We start from the raw sequence: 23,234 nt of genomic DNA on the forward strand, positions 1-23,234 counted from the left end.
GTAATAAGGCCATGCTCATAAAAAAATATATATACTCTCCCTTATCTAAATGGCACTGACCGCCACTGGTAGAGAGGTCTGTGTCTCTCTCTTTAGGCACTGTTGTGTGTATCCGTGTGTATGTGTGTGTGTGTATTTGTTCAATCATTTGTGTGTATAAGGTTTGTCTGAGTTCTAAAACAGTCTGTGAATCATATACAAGTCCCAGTGTTGCTCATCTGCAGAGCAGAAAAGGTGACACACACACACACCCCCCACCCATGTCCCTCTCAAACAGAGACTCAGGGATTACCAACATATTTAGAAGAATAACCTTATTTAGTTTACAAATGGATGGTTCACTCTGGCAGCTCCGGATAGGAGGGTGGCTTGGTTCTGGGAGCAGGCACAGGTCTCACCAGGCTGGGGAGACATACAGGCGGCCTCTTCCTTGGCCGAGGCACTGGACACACAGGCTTCCACCCGGCAAATGCGGGACGCTGGCACCGAGCACACCGGCCTGTGAATACACCGGCCTGTGAATACACGGCCGAGACACAGTGAGCATCACCCCATAGCACGGGGCCTGACCTGTCACCTGCTCGCCCCTGTAAGCACGGGGAGTGGGCTCAGGTCTCCAACCTGACTCCGCCACACTCCCTGTGTGCCCACCCCCAATTTTTTTTGGGGGGGCTGCCTCTCGGGCTTCAGTGACCAGGTCTTGTCCTCTACCATTCTCTCCTCCCCGGTCCAACTCCTCCTTCAAGTTGGCGCACGCTGCTTGGTTGTAACGGTCTTCTTGTGGTGAAGTAGAGGCGGACCAAAACGCAGCGTGATTATATTGATTCATGTTTAATAACAAAAAGGATAAACATTAACACTATAAAACAGCAAAACACAGAGACAGGAACAATCACCCACAAACACACAGTGAAACCCAGGCTACCTAAATATGGTTCCCAATCAGAGACAATGACTAACACCTGCCTCTGATTGAGAACCATATCAGGCCAGACAGAGAAATAGACAAACAAGACATCCAACATAGAATGCCCACTCAGATCACACCCTGACCAACCAAAACATAGAAACATACAAAGCAAACTATGGTCAGGGTGTGACATTGGTCTTCTTGTGGTGGGTAATTCTGTCACGCTCGCTATCCTCAAACTCCCTGTCATAAATCAACCAAGGCGCAGCGTGCATGTAGTTCCACATCTTTTAATGAAAGTGAAACCGAAACAACCAAAAAACAAACAGGTAAACAGCAAAGACCGTGACGCAACCGAGGTGCACACAAACACACAGGGAAAAATAATGACCCACAAAACACAAGGTGGGAAAAGGCTACCTAAGTATGGTTCTCAATCAGAGACAACGACAGACATCTAGCTGTCCCTGATTGAGAACCATCCCCGGCCATTAACAAAGAAATACAAACATAGAAAAAAGAACATAGAACGCCCACCCTAGTCACACCCTGGCCTAACCAAAATAGAGAATAAAAAACATCATTGCACATCATTGTACACGCGATAGAACAGCAGAGTACTACGTTTTTATTTTACTACCATGCTGGATTTTCATTTCCTCAAAACAAAAACAATAACAAATGCGCCTAGGGGCACATTTGTTTCGCCTATCGCGGATGTCAGCTTTAATGGCCACTCTGTAGATTATTAAGGACCTCGCGGACTGTTCACTCGGCGCAGACAGAGATAGTGCAGGCGCATCAGTGTCAAGACAAAGAGACTATAACACTGCTTCTATTACCAGGCATCAGACTGTTGAACAGCCATCACTAGCCGTCTATTAGGTGATGCAAAACACACACACACACACACACACACGCTATCACACACACACACCTCATACTCATAAACACACGCACATACACAAATTCACACACTCTCCCACACAGCCAACTCTGCTGTCCCATGTCAGAGACATTGAACCATTGGACACTTCCTGTTTCACACTGAGTATTTAAATACTGCATTCCTGACATACTGTAGCTCATTCAAATATTTTGTACGACTGTACTTTATATTTTGTTCTACTGTTTATACATATACATTTATACATATTTATTTATATACTGGATTCTTGGCATAGCTTACTCTAATATACCTACTGCTGAACATACTAGGCTTGGGCGGTATTCTGCATATACTGTATAATGGGGTATTTGGAAATAGCCACGGGATGGTTTTTCAATTCTTTTGAAAATATTTATTTGAAGTTTTTGAATACATTTGACACATTTCATATTTGTAGCTATTTTTTAAGTAAATACCTGCAGTCAACTTGTGCAATACGTTAGGAGATAAAGATCACATACTTCATTTTCATCCGTCACATTATTTTGCATTATGAAGCTTACTTAGTTCCCCAGCACAGTTGAGCCAGTCACGTGTTTGTTTGCAAACAGCACAACAGTAGAAAGCAGGAGCAGGTGACAGCGGTCACGTTTCATATTGAAAGTCAACTGTGTTTTTATTTGCTTCAATAGAGTGAAAAGGGACGTGCAACTACAGTTTTCCTTTCACAGAAAATACATTAGTGCAACACATTCAACATAAAATAGCTTCATTTTCATCAGATGACAATAGAAGTGCAACGCTGTTTGGCTGGCAGCCACACAAGTAAATGAGCTTACAATGAAAAGGCAAGGTATTTTTTGCATAACTATATATGGCCATCATATTTCTAATGTTTAGGGCTATAATAGAAAGCCAGCTACATTTCCTTAATGTTTCGCTTAAAGTTAATCTAGCATTTTAAAAGAAGCTACACATCAGAGTTTAGAAGTGCAACTGAAGCACACAATTAGTCTGATAACGAGCATAAATTACAATTGGAAGCATTTTAGATCTGTTTTTACAAAACGCAGCAAGATATTTTTTTACGCGTTTTATCTTTTTTTCCTGCGTGAAAAAATGATGCATCTGATATGCATCTGTATTCCCAGTCAGGTGAAATCCATAGATTAGGGCCTAATTAATTTATTTCAATTCACGGATTTTCTTATATGAGCTGTTACTCAGTAAAATATTTGAAATTGTTGCATGTATATTTTATTCAATATAGCATATCTTGTCTAAAATCTTCCAGTGTACATGCATATAGCTTGCATTTTGATTACTGTTACGATGCTATTTAGGTTATTAATTGGCTTTGTCCCAATGTTCTTGATTTATAGTGCTTTTTTCTCCCCAATTCCGTGGTATCCAATTGGTAGTTACAGTCTTGTCCCATTGCTGCAACTTCCGTACGGACTCGGGAGAGGCGAAGGTCGAGAGCCGTGCATCCTCCAAAACACAACCAAGCCAAGCTGCACTGCTTCTTGACACAATGCCCGCTTAACCCGGAAGCCAGCCGCACCAATGTGTCGGAGGAAACACGTGCACCTGGCGACCGTGTCAGCGTGCATTGCGCCCGACCTGCCACAGGAGTCGCTATTGCGCTGCCGCTCAAACCTTTCCCTAACCTGGACGATGCTGGGCCAATTGTGCGCCGCCCCATGGGTCTCCCGGTCGCAGCCGGGTGCGACAGAGCCTGAACACGAACCAGGTTCTCTAGTGGCACAGCTAACACTGCAATGCAGTGTCTTAGACCACTGCACCACTCGGGAGGCCCTGTGTGCTTTTAAAAAAAACATTTTACGGTATTGTTAGGAGCCGGTAACATATGCATTTCGCTGCACCCACTACAACATCTGCTAAACTGTGTACTCGACCAATAAACGTTGATTTGATTTTGTTTAGTTGAAAACCAGGGATGCTCTCACACATAAGCCTGAGTGTACAACACATAATGAATACCTGCTCTTTCCACGACATAGACTGACCAGGTGAAAGCTATAATCCCTTATTGATGTCACTTGTTAAATCCACTTCAATCCGTGTAGGTGAAGGGGAGGAGACAGGTTAAAGAAGGATTTTTAAGCCTTCGAGACAATTGAGACATGGATTGTGTATGTGTGCCATTCAGAGGGTCAATGGGCAAGGCAAAAAATGTAAGTGCCTTTGAACAGGGTATGGGAGAAGTGTCAAGAACTGCAACGCTGCTGGGTTTTTCATGCTCAACAGTTTCCTGTGCGTATCGAGAATGTTCCACCACCCAAAGGACATCCAGCCAACTTGACACAACTGTGGAAAGCAATGGAGTCAACATGGGCCAGCATCCCTGTGGAATGCTTTCGACACATTGTAGAGTCCATGCCCCGACTAAGTGAGGCTGTTCTGAAGGCAACTAAATATCAGAAATGTGTTCCTAATGTTTGGTATATACTCAGTGTATGTTTCTGAGCAATGGAAGGAGAGAAAACTGATGTGATTCCAACACACATGTAAAAAATAATTCTACCACAACGTGCAAATCCCTTCTACGGAAAGGGTACTAATTTCTCTCTTAATGGAAGATAGCCCTAAAGGGTGAGGATGTCACATTGAGTGGATGGAATGAAATGCTGAAGCTGTTTTGTTGAGAGGTTAAGTTTGTTGGTATCTATTGCCATCTTGTGGATTTCTATCAGTACTTCAGCCTCGCATACAAAGAGGTCTCATGGCATCATGCACCAATATAATAATAAAATAACCTTGATATGGGCTATATTGAACTGTAACACTTCAATTTAAATGAGAAAATACAATTATCATTGTATACAATAGAGTTCATACAGATTGCTAAATACTTTTGAAATTATTTAGCCAATTAGTCAGATAAACACAATGCTAAGCGAGTTCAGAAACACTTTAGGGAGTGGAAACATTTTTCAACCCATACCTACTGCTGATTGTTTATAGAAAGTCAAGATTGTCCAAACAAGTCTCCTAACTTGGCCATAAAGAGACTATATGAAGCAGGAAATTTAAAAAGCATGATTTCCACCTGGATAGCGACAAACTCAGATCTGCGGAAAAACCCACCTTGTATTCAATCCACTCTCTCTCTCTCTCTACCCTCTCTCTCTATCTCTCTCTCTCTCTCTCTCTCTCGCTCTCTCTTTTCACAGCTCGTCTTTGTCATCGTCTGCTTCAGCTCCGATGGGACAGTTCACCCCGGTCCCCTTCAGACAGCAGTAGCCCTTGGGGACCTTCTTCAGGTACTGCTGGTGGTAGTCTTCCGCGTAGAAGAACTCCTGGCCCTCTAGAACCTCTGTGGTGATGGATCCATAGCCCTTCTCAGATAACACCTGAAATGGACACAAGGTCAAAATACAAGAAATGTATCATGAACGGAGTCAGGAGATTTCCCTCCTGACCAGGGAAAAAAATCTAGATTCCGTTTTTGAGGCATTAGTCAGGTTACATGGTCAGGAAATGCCCTAATCGGAACAACAGCTACAAACTGACTTCAAGGTTTTGTTCACTAGTCAGAAAATGTACGAAAAATAACCGGAAATGGTGCTAAACTGCTCATTTTCGTTATCCATTGCACACCATTTTGAAATGTTTTGCTACGATATGCCCAGAACATGAACCAGGTGCCCTCTTTCCAAAGATAATGGATCTGCTCTCTGACTTAGAAAGCAGCGTGGTTGATTGATTGACACATGAAACAGACTCTGTTTCTCTATAGCGTTGGCTCTGTTCCCTTGCGCTCTGGGACAACGCTTGAAAGGGTCCCCCGGTAGCTTTGAGCTCTCCATAAGTGTTGCAACATGGTGTAAGCACCCCGAGAGCAGGATTCAAACACTCTCTACCTGCTGAGGGAGTACTCCTTTGCAGCAAAACACACGGCTTCCCTCCACCCGCAAAATACATTTAAAGACTAGCACTCTGGAGACCACAACAGAAACAATCCTTCTAAGGTGTGCTGGATTGTTCACCGTCACAAGGGGATCCCTTCATCCTTCCTCGATTCTTTGCATCCTCGTTGTCTTGGCCTCGTTCTCAAAACACATTGGAAGGTCCGAGAGGAGGAGAGAGGATGCCAAACATTGCGGAGAGACATTGTACTGCTTACAGAGCAGTATTAGTCCCTTATTTGTCAGGGAGAAAGAATAAAGCAGCGACATGCAGTACCAGCCTTCAGCCACAAGGCAGCAGTGAAGAATTTAGAGTGGGATTGTGCTGGAGGTGATGCCCGAGGTGGTGGTTCTCTCTCTATGTCAAAGCACTGACTGCCCCCAGAAAACAAACTGATTTTGATGGGAGTGGTTAAGGTTAGTATTTGAGGAGGTAAGTTGATCCTAGATCTGTAGCCAAAGGATCATTTAGAACCCGAGCACATTCAAAACAGGATTCAAGACCATCGGTCCTCACTGGCCAATAGGGTTTGTGATGAGATATTTCGGACTGACATTGCATCAAAATCAAACGCCACATTTGGAGAAGTTGAGGGACAAAAAGCATTGCACTTATATCAAATGTAGGATATTCCTATGGCAAATGCACTGTTATAATATACACATCCCCCAATGAAAGCTGCAAAGGGATTACCCATCCTTTGCATATTTTACAATGGAGGGCAGCTTTTCCGGACTATAAATAGGCCCACTACCCACTCATTATAGACAGAAAGCCCCAGGGCATCAGATGCATTAGAGGTTCGCTTTTATATGAGAGGTATACAATGCCCAAGAAATGGCCTGATAACAGAGAAGGAATAGGCTACACTCTCAAGCCTGACTCTAATGCAAGTCACAATACGGCAGCCATTTTGAGCCCATAAATCAGAATGCATGCAGTCACGTCGTGTCAAAACGCCGTAGTGGAGCCGCAAGGCTCACTGCGGCTGGAAAATCGGCTAGCGCTAGTGTTAGCAATGGGTCGGACTGAACAGCCTTTGAGTGCAGGGCACCTTAGCGCTACACTAGCCCCAGTGAGCCCTGCATTGCGAGCTAGCTCAGTCAGCCCATCTTCACGCCTGTCGGAAAGGCTTGGCTGTCAAAGGCACTACGGCCGAGCGAGCGCGTCTCTCTCCCGTGTGACGACGGAAGGACCGTGGAGAGCGGGCTTCACCGTAGCTCCAGTCAAGCGAGAAAGCAAGAGACCCCCACCGTTAGAGAGAGAGAGACGGACGCCCGACACAAATAAAATGTGACACACCGAGTAAAGAAAAAGAAAGGTTCACTCTCTATTTATCTACCGTATTCTCTCTATTTCTACTTCAGGAAAGGCCCACGCTGTAGAAAGAGAAAGAGAGCGAGAGAGACAGAAAGAAAGACCGAGAGAGCGACAGAAAGAGAGAGTGACACACACAAACACATTGAGTCATCAGTAGGACATTATTAGAGGAGTTTTGCCCTCACCATGGACATGGTCATTTATGCAATCTTTAAAAAAAACATGGTCGACAGTTCTGTCAAAAGCAAGCTAAAGGAGTGTTCCTTTTCCCCCCAGTCCTCTTCTGGGTAATGCTTCACAGATAAATGACATACCGTAATATCTAAACAGAGCACACAGCATCCCATAATAATGTTACTACAATCCAAATACGTTACTCAATCAAAGAAAGGTTGCTCGAAAAAAATACACGTATATTCTCATCGTCACACAGTGCACTCTACAATATCCTGTAAAAAGTTACAAAAAAAAATAAAAAATGTATTGAAAAGCAATACCTCATTGTGATATAATATTATAATATGATGCTCCTGACATGCTCTCTATGTCAGGGATCATCAACTACATTCAGCCGCAGGACAATTTTTTCTGGCGCAGATGGTCAGGGGGTCGGAACATCATTTGTAGACTGCAAAGTGACCGCAAAATGCCCAAAAAAGGATATAGAGCCTTCGGGAAGTATTCAGACCCCATTGACTTTTTACCCATTTTGTTACGTTACAGCCATATTCTAAATAAAAATGTTTTTCCCCTCATCAATCTACACACAATACCCCATAGTGACACATTTTTTCTCATTTATAAAAACTACTGACATATCAGAATTACATAAGTTATTCAGACACTTTGCCCAAGTTCAATCTTGGTTTCATCAGACCAGAGAATCTTGTTTCTCATGGTCTGATAGTGTTCTGGTGCCTTTTGGCAAACTCCAAGCGGGCTGTCATGTGCTTTTTACTGAGGAGTGGCTTACGTCTGGCCACTCTACCATAAAGGCCTGATTGGTGGAGTGCTGCAGAGATGGTTGTCCTTTTGCAAGGTTCTCTCATCTCTACAGAGGAACTCTAGAGCTCTGTCAGAGTGACCATCGCCAAGGCCCTTCTCCCACGATTGATCAGTTTGAACGGGCGGCCAGCTCTAGGAAGAGTCTTGGTGGTTACAAACTTTTCCATTTAAGGATGATGGAGGCCACTGTGTTCTTTTGGACCTTCAATGCTGCTAAAATCCCCAGATCTGTGCCTTGAACACATTCCTGTCTCAGAGCTCTACGGGCAATTCCTTCCACCTCATGGCTTGGATTTTGCTCTGACATGCACTGTCAACTGTGGGACCTTATAGAGAGTTTTTTTTGCATTGTCATTATCGGGTGTTGTGCGAAGATTGCTGAAAAAAATGACATAACAAAATGTGGGAAAAGTCAAGGGGCCGGAATACTTTCCGAAAGCACTGCATAACATTTGACTAAAACATAATAATTTCAAACCTTGCTTGCATTTGTTTACGGTCACATATATCTCTCTATTATGCGTGTGAATACTTTGGAACAGATTTCCAAAATTAAAATGATGTGGAGCTGATTTGTTGCTGTTTTTACAGTTTTTTTTTTTAAAGTCCAACAATAAAACTTTAAAATAAAATATATATATTTTTTTTTGCTCTGAAAACTTCTGGACCAATTAAAATCCTGCGGGCCGCCAGTTGGGGAATCCTTCCCTATGTAGAGGATCAACGGCAAAATAATAGCTGAAAGACGAAGGGAAGGGAGAGGTTCGACACAATTGTTATCCAGATAAACAAAGCGAGCAACCATGACAGTGCACCAAATGACCTGAGTGAGGGGGGAGATTGAAAGAGGGTGATGAAGAGGAGAGAGGGTGATGAAGAGGAGAGGGGCATGGAGATGGATAGGCAGGGAGAGGTAACGGCCAATAAGAGAGGAATAGGGGAGCTCCCTGCTCTTCACTCTTTATCTGGGAAAAAAAAGGAGGACAAAGAAAGAGAGAAGAAACTTTAGAGGCCTGACTATTAATGTCTTCTCCTGACAGGTTCGGGACAGCGACAGAGCCATGAACACTTTTGAGTGTGTGTGTGTGTGTTTGTGTATCCCTACTCTCCAATTATGGCCTTTGTTCTTTATGGGAACAGTGAACTGACAGCGCACATCATATACAGTACCAGTCAAAAGTTTGGACACGCCTACTCATTCAAGGGTTTTTCTTCATTTGTACTATTTTCTACATTGTAGAATAACAGTGAAGACATCAAAACTATGAAATAACACTTGGAATCATGTAGTAACCAAAAAGTGGTAAACAATGATTCTTCAAAGTAGGCACCCTTTGCCTTGATGACAACTTTGCACACTCCTTGTTTTGCACAGCTTTGCACACTCTCCAGCTTCACCTGGAATGCTTTTCCAACAGTCTTGAAGGAGTTGCTGACCACTTGTTGGCCTTCACTCTGCGGTCCAACTCATCCCAAACCATCTCAATAGGGTTGAGGTCAGATGATTGTGGAGGGAGCACTCTATCACTCTCCTTGGTTAAATTGCCCTTACACAGCCGGGAGGTGTGTTGGGTCATTGTCCTGCTGAAAAACAAATGATAGTCCCACTAAGTGCAAACCAGATGGGATGGCGTATCGCTGCAGAATGCTGTGGCAGCCATGCTGGTTAAGCGTGCCATGAATTCGAAATAAATCACAGACAGTGTCACCAGCAAAGCACCCCCACACCATCACACCTCCTCCTCCATGCTTCACGGTGAGAACTACACATGCGGAGATCATACGTTCACCTACTCTGCATCTCACAAAAAAAATCTCACATTTGGAATCATCAGACCAAGGACAGATTTCCACCAGTCTAATGTCCGTTGCTTGTGTTTCTTGTCCCAAGCAAGTCACTTCTTATTGGTGTCCTTTAATAGCGGTTTCTTTGCAGCAAATCGACAATGAAGGAAGGCCTGATTCACACACTCGCCTCTGAACAGTTGATGTTGAGATGTGTCTGTTACTTGAACTCTGTGAAGCATTTTTTTGGGCTGCAATTTCTGAGCCTGGTAACTCTAATGAACTTATCCTCGGCAGCAGAGGTAACTCTGGGTCTTCCTTTCTTGTGTCGGTCCTCATGAGAGCCAGTTTCATCATAGCGCTTGATGGTTTTTGCGACTGCACTTGAAGAAACTTTCAAAGTTCTTGACATTTTTCGGATTGACGGACCTCCATGTCTTAAAGTAAGGATGGACCGTCATTTCGCTTTGCTTTTGAGCTGTTCTTGGCATAATATGGACTTGGTCTTTAACCAAATAGGGCTATTTTCTGTATACCACCCCTACCTTGTCACAACACAACTGATTGGCTCAAACACATTAAGAAGGAAAGAAATTCCACAAATTAACTTTTAACAAGGCACACCTGTTAATTGAAATGCATTCCAGGTGACTACCTGATGAAGCCGGTTGAGAGAATGCCAAGAGTGTGCCAAGCTGTCATCAAGGCAAAGGGTGGCTACTTTGAAGAATCTCAAATATAAAACATATTTTGATTTGTTTTACACTTTTTTGGTTACTACATGATTCCATGTGTCTTATTTCATAGTTTTGATGTCTTCACTATTATTCTACAATGTACGAAATAGTCAAAATAAAGAAAAACCCTGGAATGAGTAGGTGTGTCCAAACTTTTGACTGGTACTATATGTAAAGTACATTTGCCGTGTGAGTGGGTGCTACGTTCTGTGTATCCTCTGTGAGAGTGTGAGTGTGCATGCTCATTTCTGTGTGTGTGAGTATGTGTGAGTGCGCATCTGTGCACGTAGGATGAAGAGCGTGTGAGCGCTTCTCCGCTCATCCCACTCACAGACCGGGTCAGGCATCCATTTTAGGTTGCTTCTCAAATCTGCAGCCAGAGTGCGGTCCTACATTTTGTTTGGGAGGCAGCGAGACACCAGCCAGCGTGGCTGTGCTTTTTCACAGCCACAGCACTCTGGCTACACGCTGCGATATCACACTGCTCACCTATGAACACTCCTTTAATTTCTACTTATCCATGACTTTCGAAATACTTATTCTGTATATGTACATATGAATGCACGCAAGTATATGCATGTGTTACCTGCATGGGTTTTGCATGTTCAATAGTGAACGGTAGGGAATTTTAGTAGCATTCAGAGCCTTTTTCACTGTGGCGGTTATAAACTAGAGGGTGGATAAGTAGGACTAAGGGGTGTGTGTGCGTGTGTGTGTGTGTGTGTGTGTGTGTGTCTGTGCGCGCGCGTGTGTGTGTCTGTGTGTGTGTACATGTGCGTGTGTGTGTCTGTGTATGCGTGTGAGATAAAATACAGACTATGGGGATAATAGAGATATATATCACTGATAGTTCAACTCAAGAGTATGCTGAGACACAACGTGGTGCAAGGACATACAGTTGAAGTCGGAAGATTACATACACTTGAGCCAAATACATTTAAACTCAGTTTTTCACAATTCCTGACATTTAATCCTAGTAAAAATTCCCTGTCTTAGGTCAGTTAGGATCGCCACTTTATTTTAAGAATGTGAAATGTCAGAATAATAGTAGAGAGAAGGATTTATTTCAGCTTTTATTTCTTTCATCACATTCCCAGTGGGTCGGAAGTTTACATACACTCAATTAGTATTTGGTAGCATTGCCTTTAAATTGTTTAACTTGGGTCAAACGTTTCGGGTAGCCTTCCACAACCTTCCCACAACAAATTGTGTGAATTTTGTCCCATTCCTCCTGACAGAGCTGGTGTAACTGAGTCTAGTTTGTAGGCCTCCATGCTCGCACACGCTTTTTCAGTTCTGCCCACACATTTTCTATAGGATTGAGGTCAGGGCTTTGTGATGGCCACTGCAATACCTTGACTTTGTTGTCCTTAAGCAATTTTGCCACAACTTTGAAAGTATGCTTGGGGTCATTGTCCATTTGGAAAACCCATTTGCGACCAAGCCTTAACTTCCTGACTGATGTCTTGAGATGTTGCTTGAATATAGCCACATAATTTTCCTTCCTCATGACGCTATCTATTTTGTGAAGTGCACCAGTCCCTCTTGCAGCAAAGCACCCACACAACATGATGCTGCCACCCCCGTGCTTCACGATTGTGATGGTGGTCTTCGGCTTGCAAGCCTCCCCCTTTCCCTCCAAACATAACAATGGTCATTACGGCCAAACAGTTCTATTTTTGTTTCATCAGACCAGAGGACATTTCTCAAAAAAGTATGATCTTTGTCCCCATGTGCAGTTGCAAACCGTAGTCTGGCTTTTTAATGGCGGTTTTGGAGCAGTGGCTTCTTCCTTGCTGAGCGGCCTTTCAGGTTACGTCGATATAGGACTTGTTGTACTGTGGATATTGATACTTTTGTACCTGTTTCCTCCAGAATCTTCACAAGGTCCTTTGCTTTTGTTCTGGGAATGATTTGCATTTGTTGCACCAAAGTACGTTCATCTCTAGGAGGCAGAAAGAGTCTCCTTCCTGAGTGGTAAGACGGCTGCGTGGTCCCATGGTGTTTTACTTGCGTACTATTGTTTGTACAGATGAACGTGGTACCTTCAGGCATTTGGAAATTGCTCCCAAGGATGAGCCAGACTTGTGGAGGTCTTGGCTGATTTATTTTGATTTCCCCATGATGACAAGCAAAGAGGCACTGAGTTTGAAGGTAGGCCTTGAAATACATCCACAGGTACACCTCCAATTGACTCAAATTATGTCAATTTCCCTATCAGACGCTTCTAAAGCCATGACACAATTTTCTGGCATTTTCCAAGCTGTTTATAGGCACAGTCAACTTAGTGTATGTAAACTTCTGACCCACTGGAATTGTGATACAGTGAGTTAGTTATAAGTGAAGAAATCTGTCTGTAAAAAAAAAATGACTTGTGTCATGCACAAAGTAGATGTCCTAACCGACTTGCCAAAACTATAGTTTGTTAACAAGAAATTTGTGGAGTGGTTGAAACACGAGTTTTAATGACTCCAACCTAAGTGTATGTAAAACTCCCGACTTCAACTGTACGTAGACACATACATGGACACACACAGACAGGCACACAGTCAAAGACCACACATAGGGAAGGACAGGAGTTTTATGGACCAAACCAAGGTGACGAATTGGATAAGGCATTCCTTAGTGACTGTAAAAGAGCACAGGTACTCTACACTCTTTAGAGCCCCGAAAAGAGCAGTTCTGCCCCCATTGAAGAACGCCTGGGTTTCTCCTCTAGACTTTTTAGCCCCCCCCCCCCACCCACACACAGCTCTTTAAGCCATGCTCTCTTATCAGAGGGCACACTTGCTTCGCCAAGGCTCCGATCACATACGCAGGCGCACGCACGCACACACACAAAGGTGCACACACGCACGGGCGCAGGCACGCACACACACTCACTCAATGCACTCTGGCTGGCTTGTTAAAAACCATTGTTCTACACACAGAACGGAACGCGGTCACACCCTCCCCCAACTTCCTACAAACCCCCTAGCCCACCTCACCCCATTCCCCCCCCCCGCCACGCTTCTCCCCTTAATCAAACCCTCCCATCCCTCCTTTCTTCCCCCTAGCTCAGGAGAGACACTGCAGGAGAGAGACAGAGAAGGAGAAAATATGAAAAGGAAGAGAGAGAGAGGAGAGGGGGAGAGAAGTAGAGGGAGGAGAGAGAGATGGAGAAAGAGAGAGAAATGTAGAGGGATTGAAGGAGAGGGAAAGACAGGAGAGAGAGAGAGATATGGAGACAGAGAGAGAGAGAGAGAGGGGGGAGACAGAGAGTGTGTGTGGGGGGGGGGGGGGGGGGGGGGGGCGTTATGGTGCTCCTTAGCACAGCAGCGCTGCTCCAGAAGTCTTTGATGTTCCGCACATTTCAAATTTCATTATAGCGAATTCTCCACCTCCTCCTCTCCTCATCCTCCTCTCCTCTCCTCTCCTCCATGCCCTCCCCTCTTCTCACGCTTAAACAAGCTTTTCTGCCTCTCTATTTTTTGTTGTTGCTTTAAATACGCACACTATCTTTTTTGTGCCGCCGTACCGAAGTTAAGAAACTGAAAGCCCTGCAAAAGGAAGGAGCCTTGTAAGGGTTAATTATTCATTGGGCTGTGTGTATGTGCGTCTGTGTGTGTGGCAGAATCTTGGGCAGCCTCTAGTACCTATTGCCAAGCCAACCACATCTCTCCAAGGATGAGGATGTGCTTTTAGGGGGGCACACACACATACACACACGGGCACAGTACATACACACACACACGTAAGCACACACAGTCATGCTTGCAGTGGACGTGCGTGCAGTACACACACACACACACACACACACACACACACACACACACACACACACACACACACACACACACACACACACACACACACACACACACACACACACACACAGAGCACCAAATCGTAATGAGACGGCAGAGCAATAGTAATTTCACATTACATCAGCTATTTTGCAACGGACAGATTCTTTGAAATCCATCAGATGTGCTTTGGCACTGTACGAATGAGGACTTGAGCTATATAGAAAAGACTAACCATTTAAGTTATCACAGAGAGACGGAAGTCCTTCTATGGCAGGGTTCCATTCATTAAGGTATGCAACGAAAACAAAATTTGCAACACAAATCGGAAATAAGTGTTTCTTATTGGACAAGTGGTCCTTCTCTGTTTTATTCCGTTTTTGTCAATGTCAGTGCCTAATGAACATGACCCAGGCTTACAAAACAAATCTTTCTCTCTACAATATGCAATTGTTCAAAACTAACCAGCTAGGCCACAAGCTCCCTGAGAAGCAAACGTTTGTTTCAACAGTTTATTGTCAACAGCTTTGACCGTTGTGATCTTGAACGGCCCCAACCGCAAGCCCCCTATCTGCACATACAGCCAATGACTGGGGTTAGCGGTTAGCCTCTCAATGGCAATGACTGGGCTTAGCAGTTAGCCTCTCAATGGCAATGACTGGGGTTAGTGGTTAACCTCTCAATGACAATGACTGGGGTTAACAGTTAGCCTCTAAAGCCCTGATCTTTTCTACTGGAGGCCAGTTTGTGAAACAAGCCATCTCGCCTATTCACCCCATCTTAGATTGACACCCTGCGCCTCTCGCTCTCCCCCTCTCCTCTCTCTCTCTCTCTCTCTCTCTCTCTCTAATGGCACATTAATCCAAACTGACTCTGAGACGCACATGTATTGCCTAATCCATTCCTCCATCCCGTCCTAAATGGGATTCATAGGAAATGAGGGGAATGGGATCGCCATGGTAACTGATCGGTCCCAGGGTCAGCGGTCATGGACTGGTGGGCTGTCAGGCTGCTGTGACAGCGACACCCCCCCCTAGCCTTGGCCTTGGGCAGGGGTCAAATGTCAGGCAGGGGTGGCAGCTGGGACCAAAGAGAGGGGACAAGGGGAGCTAGGAAGGGGACAGGGAGGGGATGCAATCAGATCACAGAGCCGAGACTGAAGGGCTGTCAAAAGGCCGCTGATCCCCCCCCCCCCCCCCCCCACACACACAAACTGATTCAGAGGGGTTAGGTTAAATGCGGAAGACAAATTGAATGCATTCAGTTGTGCAACTGACTAGGTATACCCTTTCCTTTCCTAAATCGTAATGAGACACATGAACCTCACACCCCAGGAATCACCACACACACATATATTATGACCCCCCCAGAGGGGTGGAGGGCTAGGTCCGTCTATCCGTCCAGACTGTCACAGAAGGACAGTAGGACATGCCCTGCCACCTCTGTAACCTCAGTGTCAGCCAAGAGCCCAGTGACCTGACTCAACAGAAAACAAGAGGGACAACAGAGTCCCGCTCAGTCACAAACCCTGCTGAGGCCTCTGCTGTGTCAAGCATTTCACTGTCTCCTCAGTGCAACTGATGCGAAGTGGCCCAAAATGGCACCTCTGTAGACTAAAGGGTCAGACACACTTAGAAACCTGACTGCCGATAGGTAGTTACCACCTCCGCCCAGAGTGATGGAAGTTAACTTTCTGTTGTTCACATAGAACAGTTCTAGCTCCAATTTGCTTTGTTTAAATTCTCCAGGCCACAAGGTGGCAGAGGCTTGTTGACTTGTGCCTGTAGCTATTAAGCTAATTAATGTTCTAACAATGTTGCTAGCTAGCTAGACTATGTAGTAAGCCCTTGTTGATACTAACCAGATGGCCTCAACTAGATATAATTACATCACATTGGATTTGTTTTTGGAATTAAGCTGCCTGTTAACTGTAGAGAGTCGGTGGAGTACCTAGCTACATTGTGCTAAATGGCGATGCTAACCATTTAGCTAATGTTAGCTAGCAAGCAGGAAGGGATAATGCTAAGTGAGGATCCTTGAAAATGAAAATGGTTAAGGTAAGGGTTAAGATTAGGTAAGGGTTATTTTTCAGTTTAGGGTAGGGATGTCCCAAGGATCCCGGATAGCACTAACCATGGAATAATGGAAAGTGAATTCAATTATTTCATCAAAATCTTGATATATCACTAGCTTGGTAAAGCATTTAGTGTTGTGTGCATTGTGCTGCACTTACCACCCCATTTGTTTCATACGAAGTGTGTGCGACTGCCTGGTGCACATGATCAAACTCAACCTAACAAACAAAAAAATCCTTCAAGCACAAGATTCCTTAGCTAGATGTAAAGAAGTATTATAGTTAAAACAATTCTCGTGAAATAGGGGTTGGACAACACCGGGGAAAAGTGCCCTCTTTTTTATTTTTTCTTGTCACTTTTGTTGGCTTTCCCATGTGGAGGTTTGTGTTCTCTGATTGGCTCAAAGTCAAGCTCTCGACCACTGACGAGCATTGCGAACTGCAAACTGCAGGTTCGTGGGTACCAGGTCGGAACACAGCAGGGGCGTCTTTTATTCTAGCAAGAGAAGGAACGGCCTCCTACGGTGCTACAGTAAGTACCTGGTTCTATGATATTGAAGGGTTATCATTTGCTAGCAATGAATCATGACTTGCTGGAGACAAGTGAACCCGGGGAGCAAAAAGTAGTCCGTGTTTTTACACAGCGGCACTTGTGATATCAAAATTCCCTAATAATGACGTAATGTCAACGTAAAGCAGAGATTCAGGTTTGTTTAAACCAGTACTTCCCAAACTCGTTCCTGGAGACCCTGGTTTTTGCGCTAACACTACACAGCTGGTTCAAATAATCGCAGCTTGACGATGAGTTCATCATTATTATTATTATTTTGTATTATTATGTAGTGCTAGGGCAAAAAACAAAACTGTTATCCTAGTGTAAGAGGCAACGTGTTAGAAGTGTAGTGTTAGATCATAGTGTATGTGAGTACACTGACAAAACAATAGGAACACCTACTCTATCCACGACATAGACTGACCAGGTGAAAGCTATGATCCCTTATTGATGCCACCTGTTAAATCCACTCCAATCAGTGTAGATGAAGGGAAGGAGACAGGTTAAAGAAGGATTTTTAAGCCTTGTGACATTAATACATGGATTGTGTGTGTGTGTGTGTGCCATTCAGAGGGGGAACACTGTACTGCATGATTGTAGCGGCTTTACTGATGCGTTAGTTCTATTAGCTACAGTATGCTGATTATGACGTTACTTTAGCTAATATGGTGACAACCATGTAGGCTGTGTGTAGAGGTCAGGGCTTATGATATGGTTTGGCTTTCACCTGGTGACAGACAGCTGTTATGCATTGAAGTCCACAAGCGAAGGGAAAAGGTGAGAGAAGGGGAGCGCCTAGACGCTCCAAGGAATACAACGTGGCTGCTATGAAAGTGAATTGTGTTTACATGTGATCAGGGTATATCCATTCCACTGATTCTGTTGAAAAATGTTTCTTAAACTTCAGCAAAAGGAATGAAACGTGGATAAACATACCTTCATTTGTCCAATAGAAACTCTCGTTTGCAAATTGTTGGACTAATGATCACACCCTAGACCAGCTAGATGCAGGCAAGAGTGTGCAAGGCGCTATTAAATGTGTCAGTCTGTCACCTAAAACAATCATCTCGACCTGTGTGCACCTACGTTGTAAACTTTCATTCATAAGCTAGGTTGTAGCAACCTCGTGCTGGGTATAGGGAACGTTCGAGTATCATGTAGTAGCCTAAACCTATCGAGGTCACATTGAGCTGGGTGAATTGAATATGAATGACAGTCATCCCAATATGCTGTCATAGAAATAAGGCCACGCCTTATCGTCCTCCCTCATCTTAAACGGCACCGACCGCCACTGGTGCGTGTGTGTGCGCGTGCGTGCGTCTGTGTGTGAGTGCACACGGGTGTGGGTGTGTGTGTGTTTGTTCGTGTAGTTAGCGTAGGGTTAGAAGGTTTTTCAGTACCTCTTGGTAGGCTTGTCTGGTGCTGAGAGCCAGCTCCTGTTGAGAGGGACTGGAGGTGTAAATGGCTGAACGGTACTGGGTTCCATAGTCTGCCTGCTGCTTCATCCCTGAAAGCACACCGACGAGACAGACAACGCAGGTAATTGTAGTAGAAGTGCCAACAAACATCGTGATATACACATCATATTTTTGTCATGAAGGAGCAGACTTGATTGGTCAAGATTGTAGCATACATTTTCTACACCGCCTGGCTACATTTCCATACTGTATGAAAAAAATTATTCAAATTGTAAGTGAACTGAAATTACATTTGTCATTGAGTTACCCATTTAAACATCTCCGTGCATCTATTTCTATAGAAGTGCAGCTCTTTCTCTTGTGTTGTAGACACAGTAGTGGAGGACAGGCAGTGTATCTGTTTCCCATTCTCAGTCTGCTAGCGCGGCTTGTCAAGCTGTGCTCTGCAGCTTGTCAATATTTTCATCAGCTTTACATCAGACGCGTCGGAGAAGACTTGGCTCCCGTATATGTACTGCTAAGTGGCCAAAAAGCTTGCTTCTATTTTCTACTTTTGAAATGCCACTATCCTGGGGGACGTTTGGCATCGAATGGCATCAGTCTCTTTTAGGCCGTCTGTCCCTCTATTCATCGCTCTCTTTCTCTCTCTCGCTCTCTCTCCCTCTTTCACCATCTTCCCCTCTCTGGTCCTTCTTCACATCCCTCCCTCCCTCTCAATTTCACTCTCTGTCCTGCTTCTGATCCCTTTCTCCTTCTATCCCTCCGTCATATTTCCCCCCCCCCCGCTCCCTCTGTCCCTCTCTTTCTCTCTCTCCTTCTCTCTCGGTAGGGCTGGATGAAGGCCATCTTACCCCCAGCTCCCGTCAGTGCGATAAGGCTTATGGCTGCCGCCAAAACACCTTCATCAAAGGGCACAACAACGCTCCCTGATTGGCTGGCCCAGCGCCGCCGACCGTTCCGCGTGACCTTCCCGTGTGACCTCCTAGGGTCCCTAACCAGCCACCGCCACAGTGACCATCGCCGTTGCCACTTCATGCCCCACATGGCTTTCACCATGACGTAGGATGACAAACAGTTGAAAACAAATATTTTGGAAGCAAAAGGGACTCAGGTAAACTTAGTTTTTTTTTAAAAAGGGGGAAGGGGGGAGAGATGAATGTAGGAGGAGAGCAGAAAGATAGAATGGAATAGAATAAAATAGAATATAATTAAATGGAATTAATATAATATAATGGAACAGAATAGAATGGAATAAAATAGAACAAAATCAAATGTTATAGTTTTCACTTCAGAGGTTGGTGATGGAGTAGAGGGAGACAATGATGAAACCAAGGAATCCATGACATGATCCACGGCATCATCACACTTCATCCTATATCACGATTAAATATTGTAAATCATGTCACATTTGATCCCTCTTACTCTTCCGTTAAGAACTCCTCAGAGCCCCAAAAAATAATCTAATACTTAAAAACTACCCATCGCTGCCCTCTTTCCTTCTCTTCCCCTTCCTTTATTTTTAAGGGCCCTTATTTTTCTCCACCATCCATCAAAGAGCATCAGAAATTATTAATGAGAGCCTCCCTGCTCCTCTTGAATAATTCATGAGTGCCTTGCTTCTGAAAACAGAGGGGATAATGGGGGGTGTAGAGGGGGCTAGGGGTTACCCCACCCTCCGCACATTTCACAAAAGGTCACCCACCTAACCTACGCATCACCAAGCCCTAATTAAAATTGTGTTCTTAAAAAAAAAAAGATCCCCTTCCCAAAAAAATTACCCCCCCCCCTAAAAAAAAAGGAACCCCTCCCCCCCAAAAAATCTCAAAATGTGGCAACAAAAGTTGGGTGATAAAAAGTTTGTTTTCTGAGTTCTAGGGAGATTACTAGTTAGTAGTGACAACTCTCCCCAACAACACATCTCGCCTGCCTCCCAAATGGCACCCAGTTCCCTGTGTGGTGCACTACCATTGACCACAGCCCTATGGGCCCCGGGCCCAAAGTAGATGGAATTGGGTGCCATTTGGTACACAGCCCTCTTGGTTGTGCTTTAAACCCTCAAGAGATTTCCTACTTATCCATTCTCCAGAAAGAAAATCTTTTTCAGCACTAACTCCGGCACATACGTACACACTACAGTCCCTGCAGCTAGCTTCCTACTTCTGGCAGTTGTTGGATGTGGATACATCCTAAAAGCCTCTTTCTTTCTTTCGTTCCTTTCTGTCTCTTTCCTGTATTTCTCTCTCTGCCCCTCTCTCTTTCTTTCATCTCTCTCTGCCACTCTGATGAAATCGCGTGGCCGGATGAGGAGTGTGTGTGTGTGTCTGTGAAACGTGTGTGGGTATGTGTGTGCATAGGTCTGAGTGTGTGTATTTGAAACATGTTTGTGCATTGTGTGTGTGTGTGCACGTTTGTATAGGCCTTATACTATGCACAGATTTGTGTGTTTTTCAGTTGCAGGCAAAAAAGTGGATGAAACGGTAAGAAGTTAATCAGATTAAGGGGCACGCCGGCTGCTATAAAAAAAGGCAAACGGGAGGGAGGGAGGAGGACGAGGAGTAGGGGTGGAAAGAGGGAAGAGAACTGAGGGAGAAAGGCCTACTCGAAATGATGATGAACCATAATTCAGAAAACAAAATGGCAGACACCCCCCACCACCATCTCAGCCCCTCAATGCTTAACACTTTGTTTTAAACACTCAAGCCAAAAGATAACAAACTATGTTTGATAGAGACGGTGTTATGGTGTAAATGTGTGTGCGTCCCCCCCCCCCCCCCCACTCCCTTATCCCGTTAACAACTTAAAGTGCTCCGATTAGCCGCTCCTTCTCGCCCGCGTTCCTCTCCTCCTCTCTTTAGTTCCCTTCTCACCCTGCTGTCGGCAGTGCCACGCGCCTTTGCACACAAATATACGTACACACACTCATGTCTCCGTGCCTGGCAGAGAGTGGAGCAGAGACGAGGACAACTCAGAGTCACTCAGTGTCACAGTCGGCAGCTAGGACAAAGCAGAACAGAGCGCATGGATTGGCAAGGAAGCCAATGTAATCCTGCACCATAACCTTGCACATCTCGCAATAATTCACACCAAAGAACAGAACCAAGACAACACTGGCAATTTTATTCAAATCGACTTGCATAAAAAATAAGCCTATTAGGCGTAAGGCTATCCGATGTGATTAGAATAGCTTAACTTAGCCCACAGTAATATCTACACACACAATAACACTTTTTCTATTTTCAGAGACAAACACACTAAACACAAGCCAAACTCCTTCGTTCACAGCTAGTATTCAAATTGCATTCTATTCTAAACTTCTATTCTAAAGAAAGGCAATAGTACTACAGAACAGTACTAGAGGAGAGCCGCAGTGCCACTAAAGCCCCCAGTGTTGGAGCAACAGCCAGTACCCAGGTAGCGCTGTGGCCCGCGGGACTGCTTGAGCTGTGTGCGTGCCAACCCAGAGACCGACCGCTCCACTCACTGCTGCTATTTTTGCCCCTGTCTTACGTAACCCGTTGCTGACGCGCAGGAGAGAGAAACATAAGAAAGACCCCCTCAGGGCCCGTACGCAATGAAACGTGCGTGTAAATGTGCACGAGCAGGATGGCAGTCACACAAACAAACAGTCTCCCGTCCCTCCACCGCTCTCTCTCTCTCTCTCTCTGGCAGGGTGAGAGGGTAGGGGTTAGGAGTAGGGGATCATTGAGGAAGAGGGCACAGCTAGCCCTTCAGCTAACCCTGCTAAAGTAGAACAGGGCTGCTCATCAGAGGGTTGGCTGAGGGTGACGCACGGACGCACACACACTGAGGATCATGGAGAGGGACAGGGGAAGACGCTCTGCTTGTCTGCTGCTACTCCTTGTACATAGCCATGTTATTGCTATTTCATTGTGCTGTTATATTGTGTTACTTTTTTCTGCTTCTCTACGTGTTCATGTTCTAACTTCTGAACTGCGTTGTTGGGAAAGGGCGCGTAAGCAAAGCATTTCACAGTAACGTCTACACTTTTGTAATCGCCACATCTGACAAATACAATTTGATTTGATTTCATCACTGTGTCGTCCAAGTGTGTGTGTGTGTCTGTCTGTCTGTCTGTCTGTCTTCTAAATAAAGTCATGCTGTCCTTTTACTATCTGTACAACCATATGTATTACTGCTAATATGAACAGTATATCAATGCACAACACACCACTTGGGGTCTTCAAGCATCAGTCTAGTCAGTGTGTGTGTGTGTGTGTGTGTGTGTGTGTGTGTATACAAAAACCTCACCTCCTATCACCACATATTGGTGTATTTGGGGGGGGGGGGTTCACCGGGTACATGTCTGGTGATTGTTTGTTGTGTCTCATCACAAGCTAATTCATCTCCTCAATGAGATATTAACGCCATACCGGGAGGCCTCACCTACTACCACACACACAACGCAGACAATCTCCATACATTCGACCTGTCACCCCACCCGTCGTCAGTAATGAAGTGACACGTGGTAATGAGAAGGGGAGTGGGCCACTTTCAGCATGACGGAGGGGTGCGGGAGGGGGGTTAAGGTCACCCCCCAAGAGGGCGTCTCGCTTTAGATAGGGGGTTCCCCTAAAATATGGCAGGGGGGGGGGAGATGTGTGTCATTAGGGATGCGTGTATTTTCCAGCTGGGGAGGAGGGGAGGTAAGATGGGATGGATGGATGGTAGCAGACAAATGTGTGATGGCGTCACTGGTTTATAGGGGGAGGTAGAAATCAAATAAAAAGGGTCCCGCAGTTCGTTGATGCATTTGGCAATGTGATTTATGTGGAATCCTCTCGACATTCACATCCGCGATGTTGCT

At 44.8% G+C, this 23,234-nt stretch overlaps 1 protein-coding gene across 2 annotated transcripts in view; it reads right to left on the minus strand.

The window, feature by feature from the left end:
• Positions 1 to 4,191: 4,191 nt before the first annotated feature.
• Positions 4,192 to 23,234, minus strand: part of si:ch1073-358c10.1 (peptide methionine sulfoxide reductase MsrA 1) — a 40,770-nt gene continuing 21,727 nt past the window's right edge. For both annotated transcript variants that reach the window (XM_021584406.2, XM_021584408.2), the window contains exons 5-6: positions 18,392 to 18,498; positions 4,192 to 5,176 (exon numbers count right to left, since the gene is read on the minus strand). In XM_021584406.2, the coding sequence (XP_021440081.1) occupies positions 4,991 to 5,176; positions 18,392 to 18,498 (293 nt within the window). In that variant the 3' untranslated portion in view covers positions 4,192 to 4,990. The remainder of the gene's footprint in view (positions 5,177 to 18,391; positions 18,499 to 23,234) is intronic.

Source organism: Oncorhynchus mykiss, chromosome 25 (genome assembly GCF_013265735.2).
Source record: "Oncorhynchus mykiss isolate Arlee chromosome 25, USDA_OmykA_1.1, whole genome shotgun sequence".
In the NCBI taxonomy this organism is placed as follows: Eukaryota; Metazoa; Chordata; class Actinopteri; order Salmoniformes; family Salmonidae; genus Oncorhynchus; species Oncorhynchus mykiss.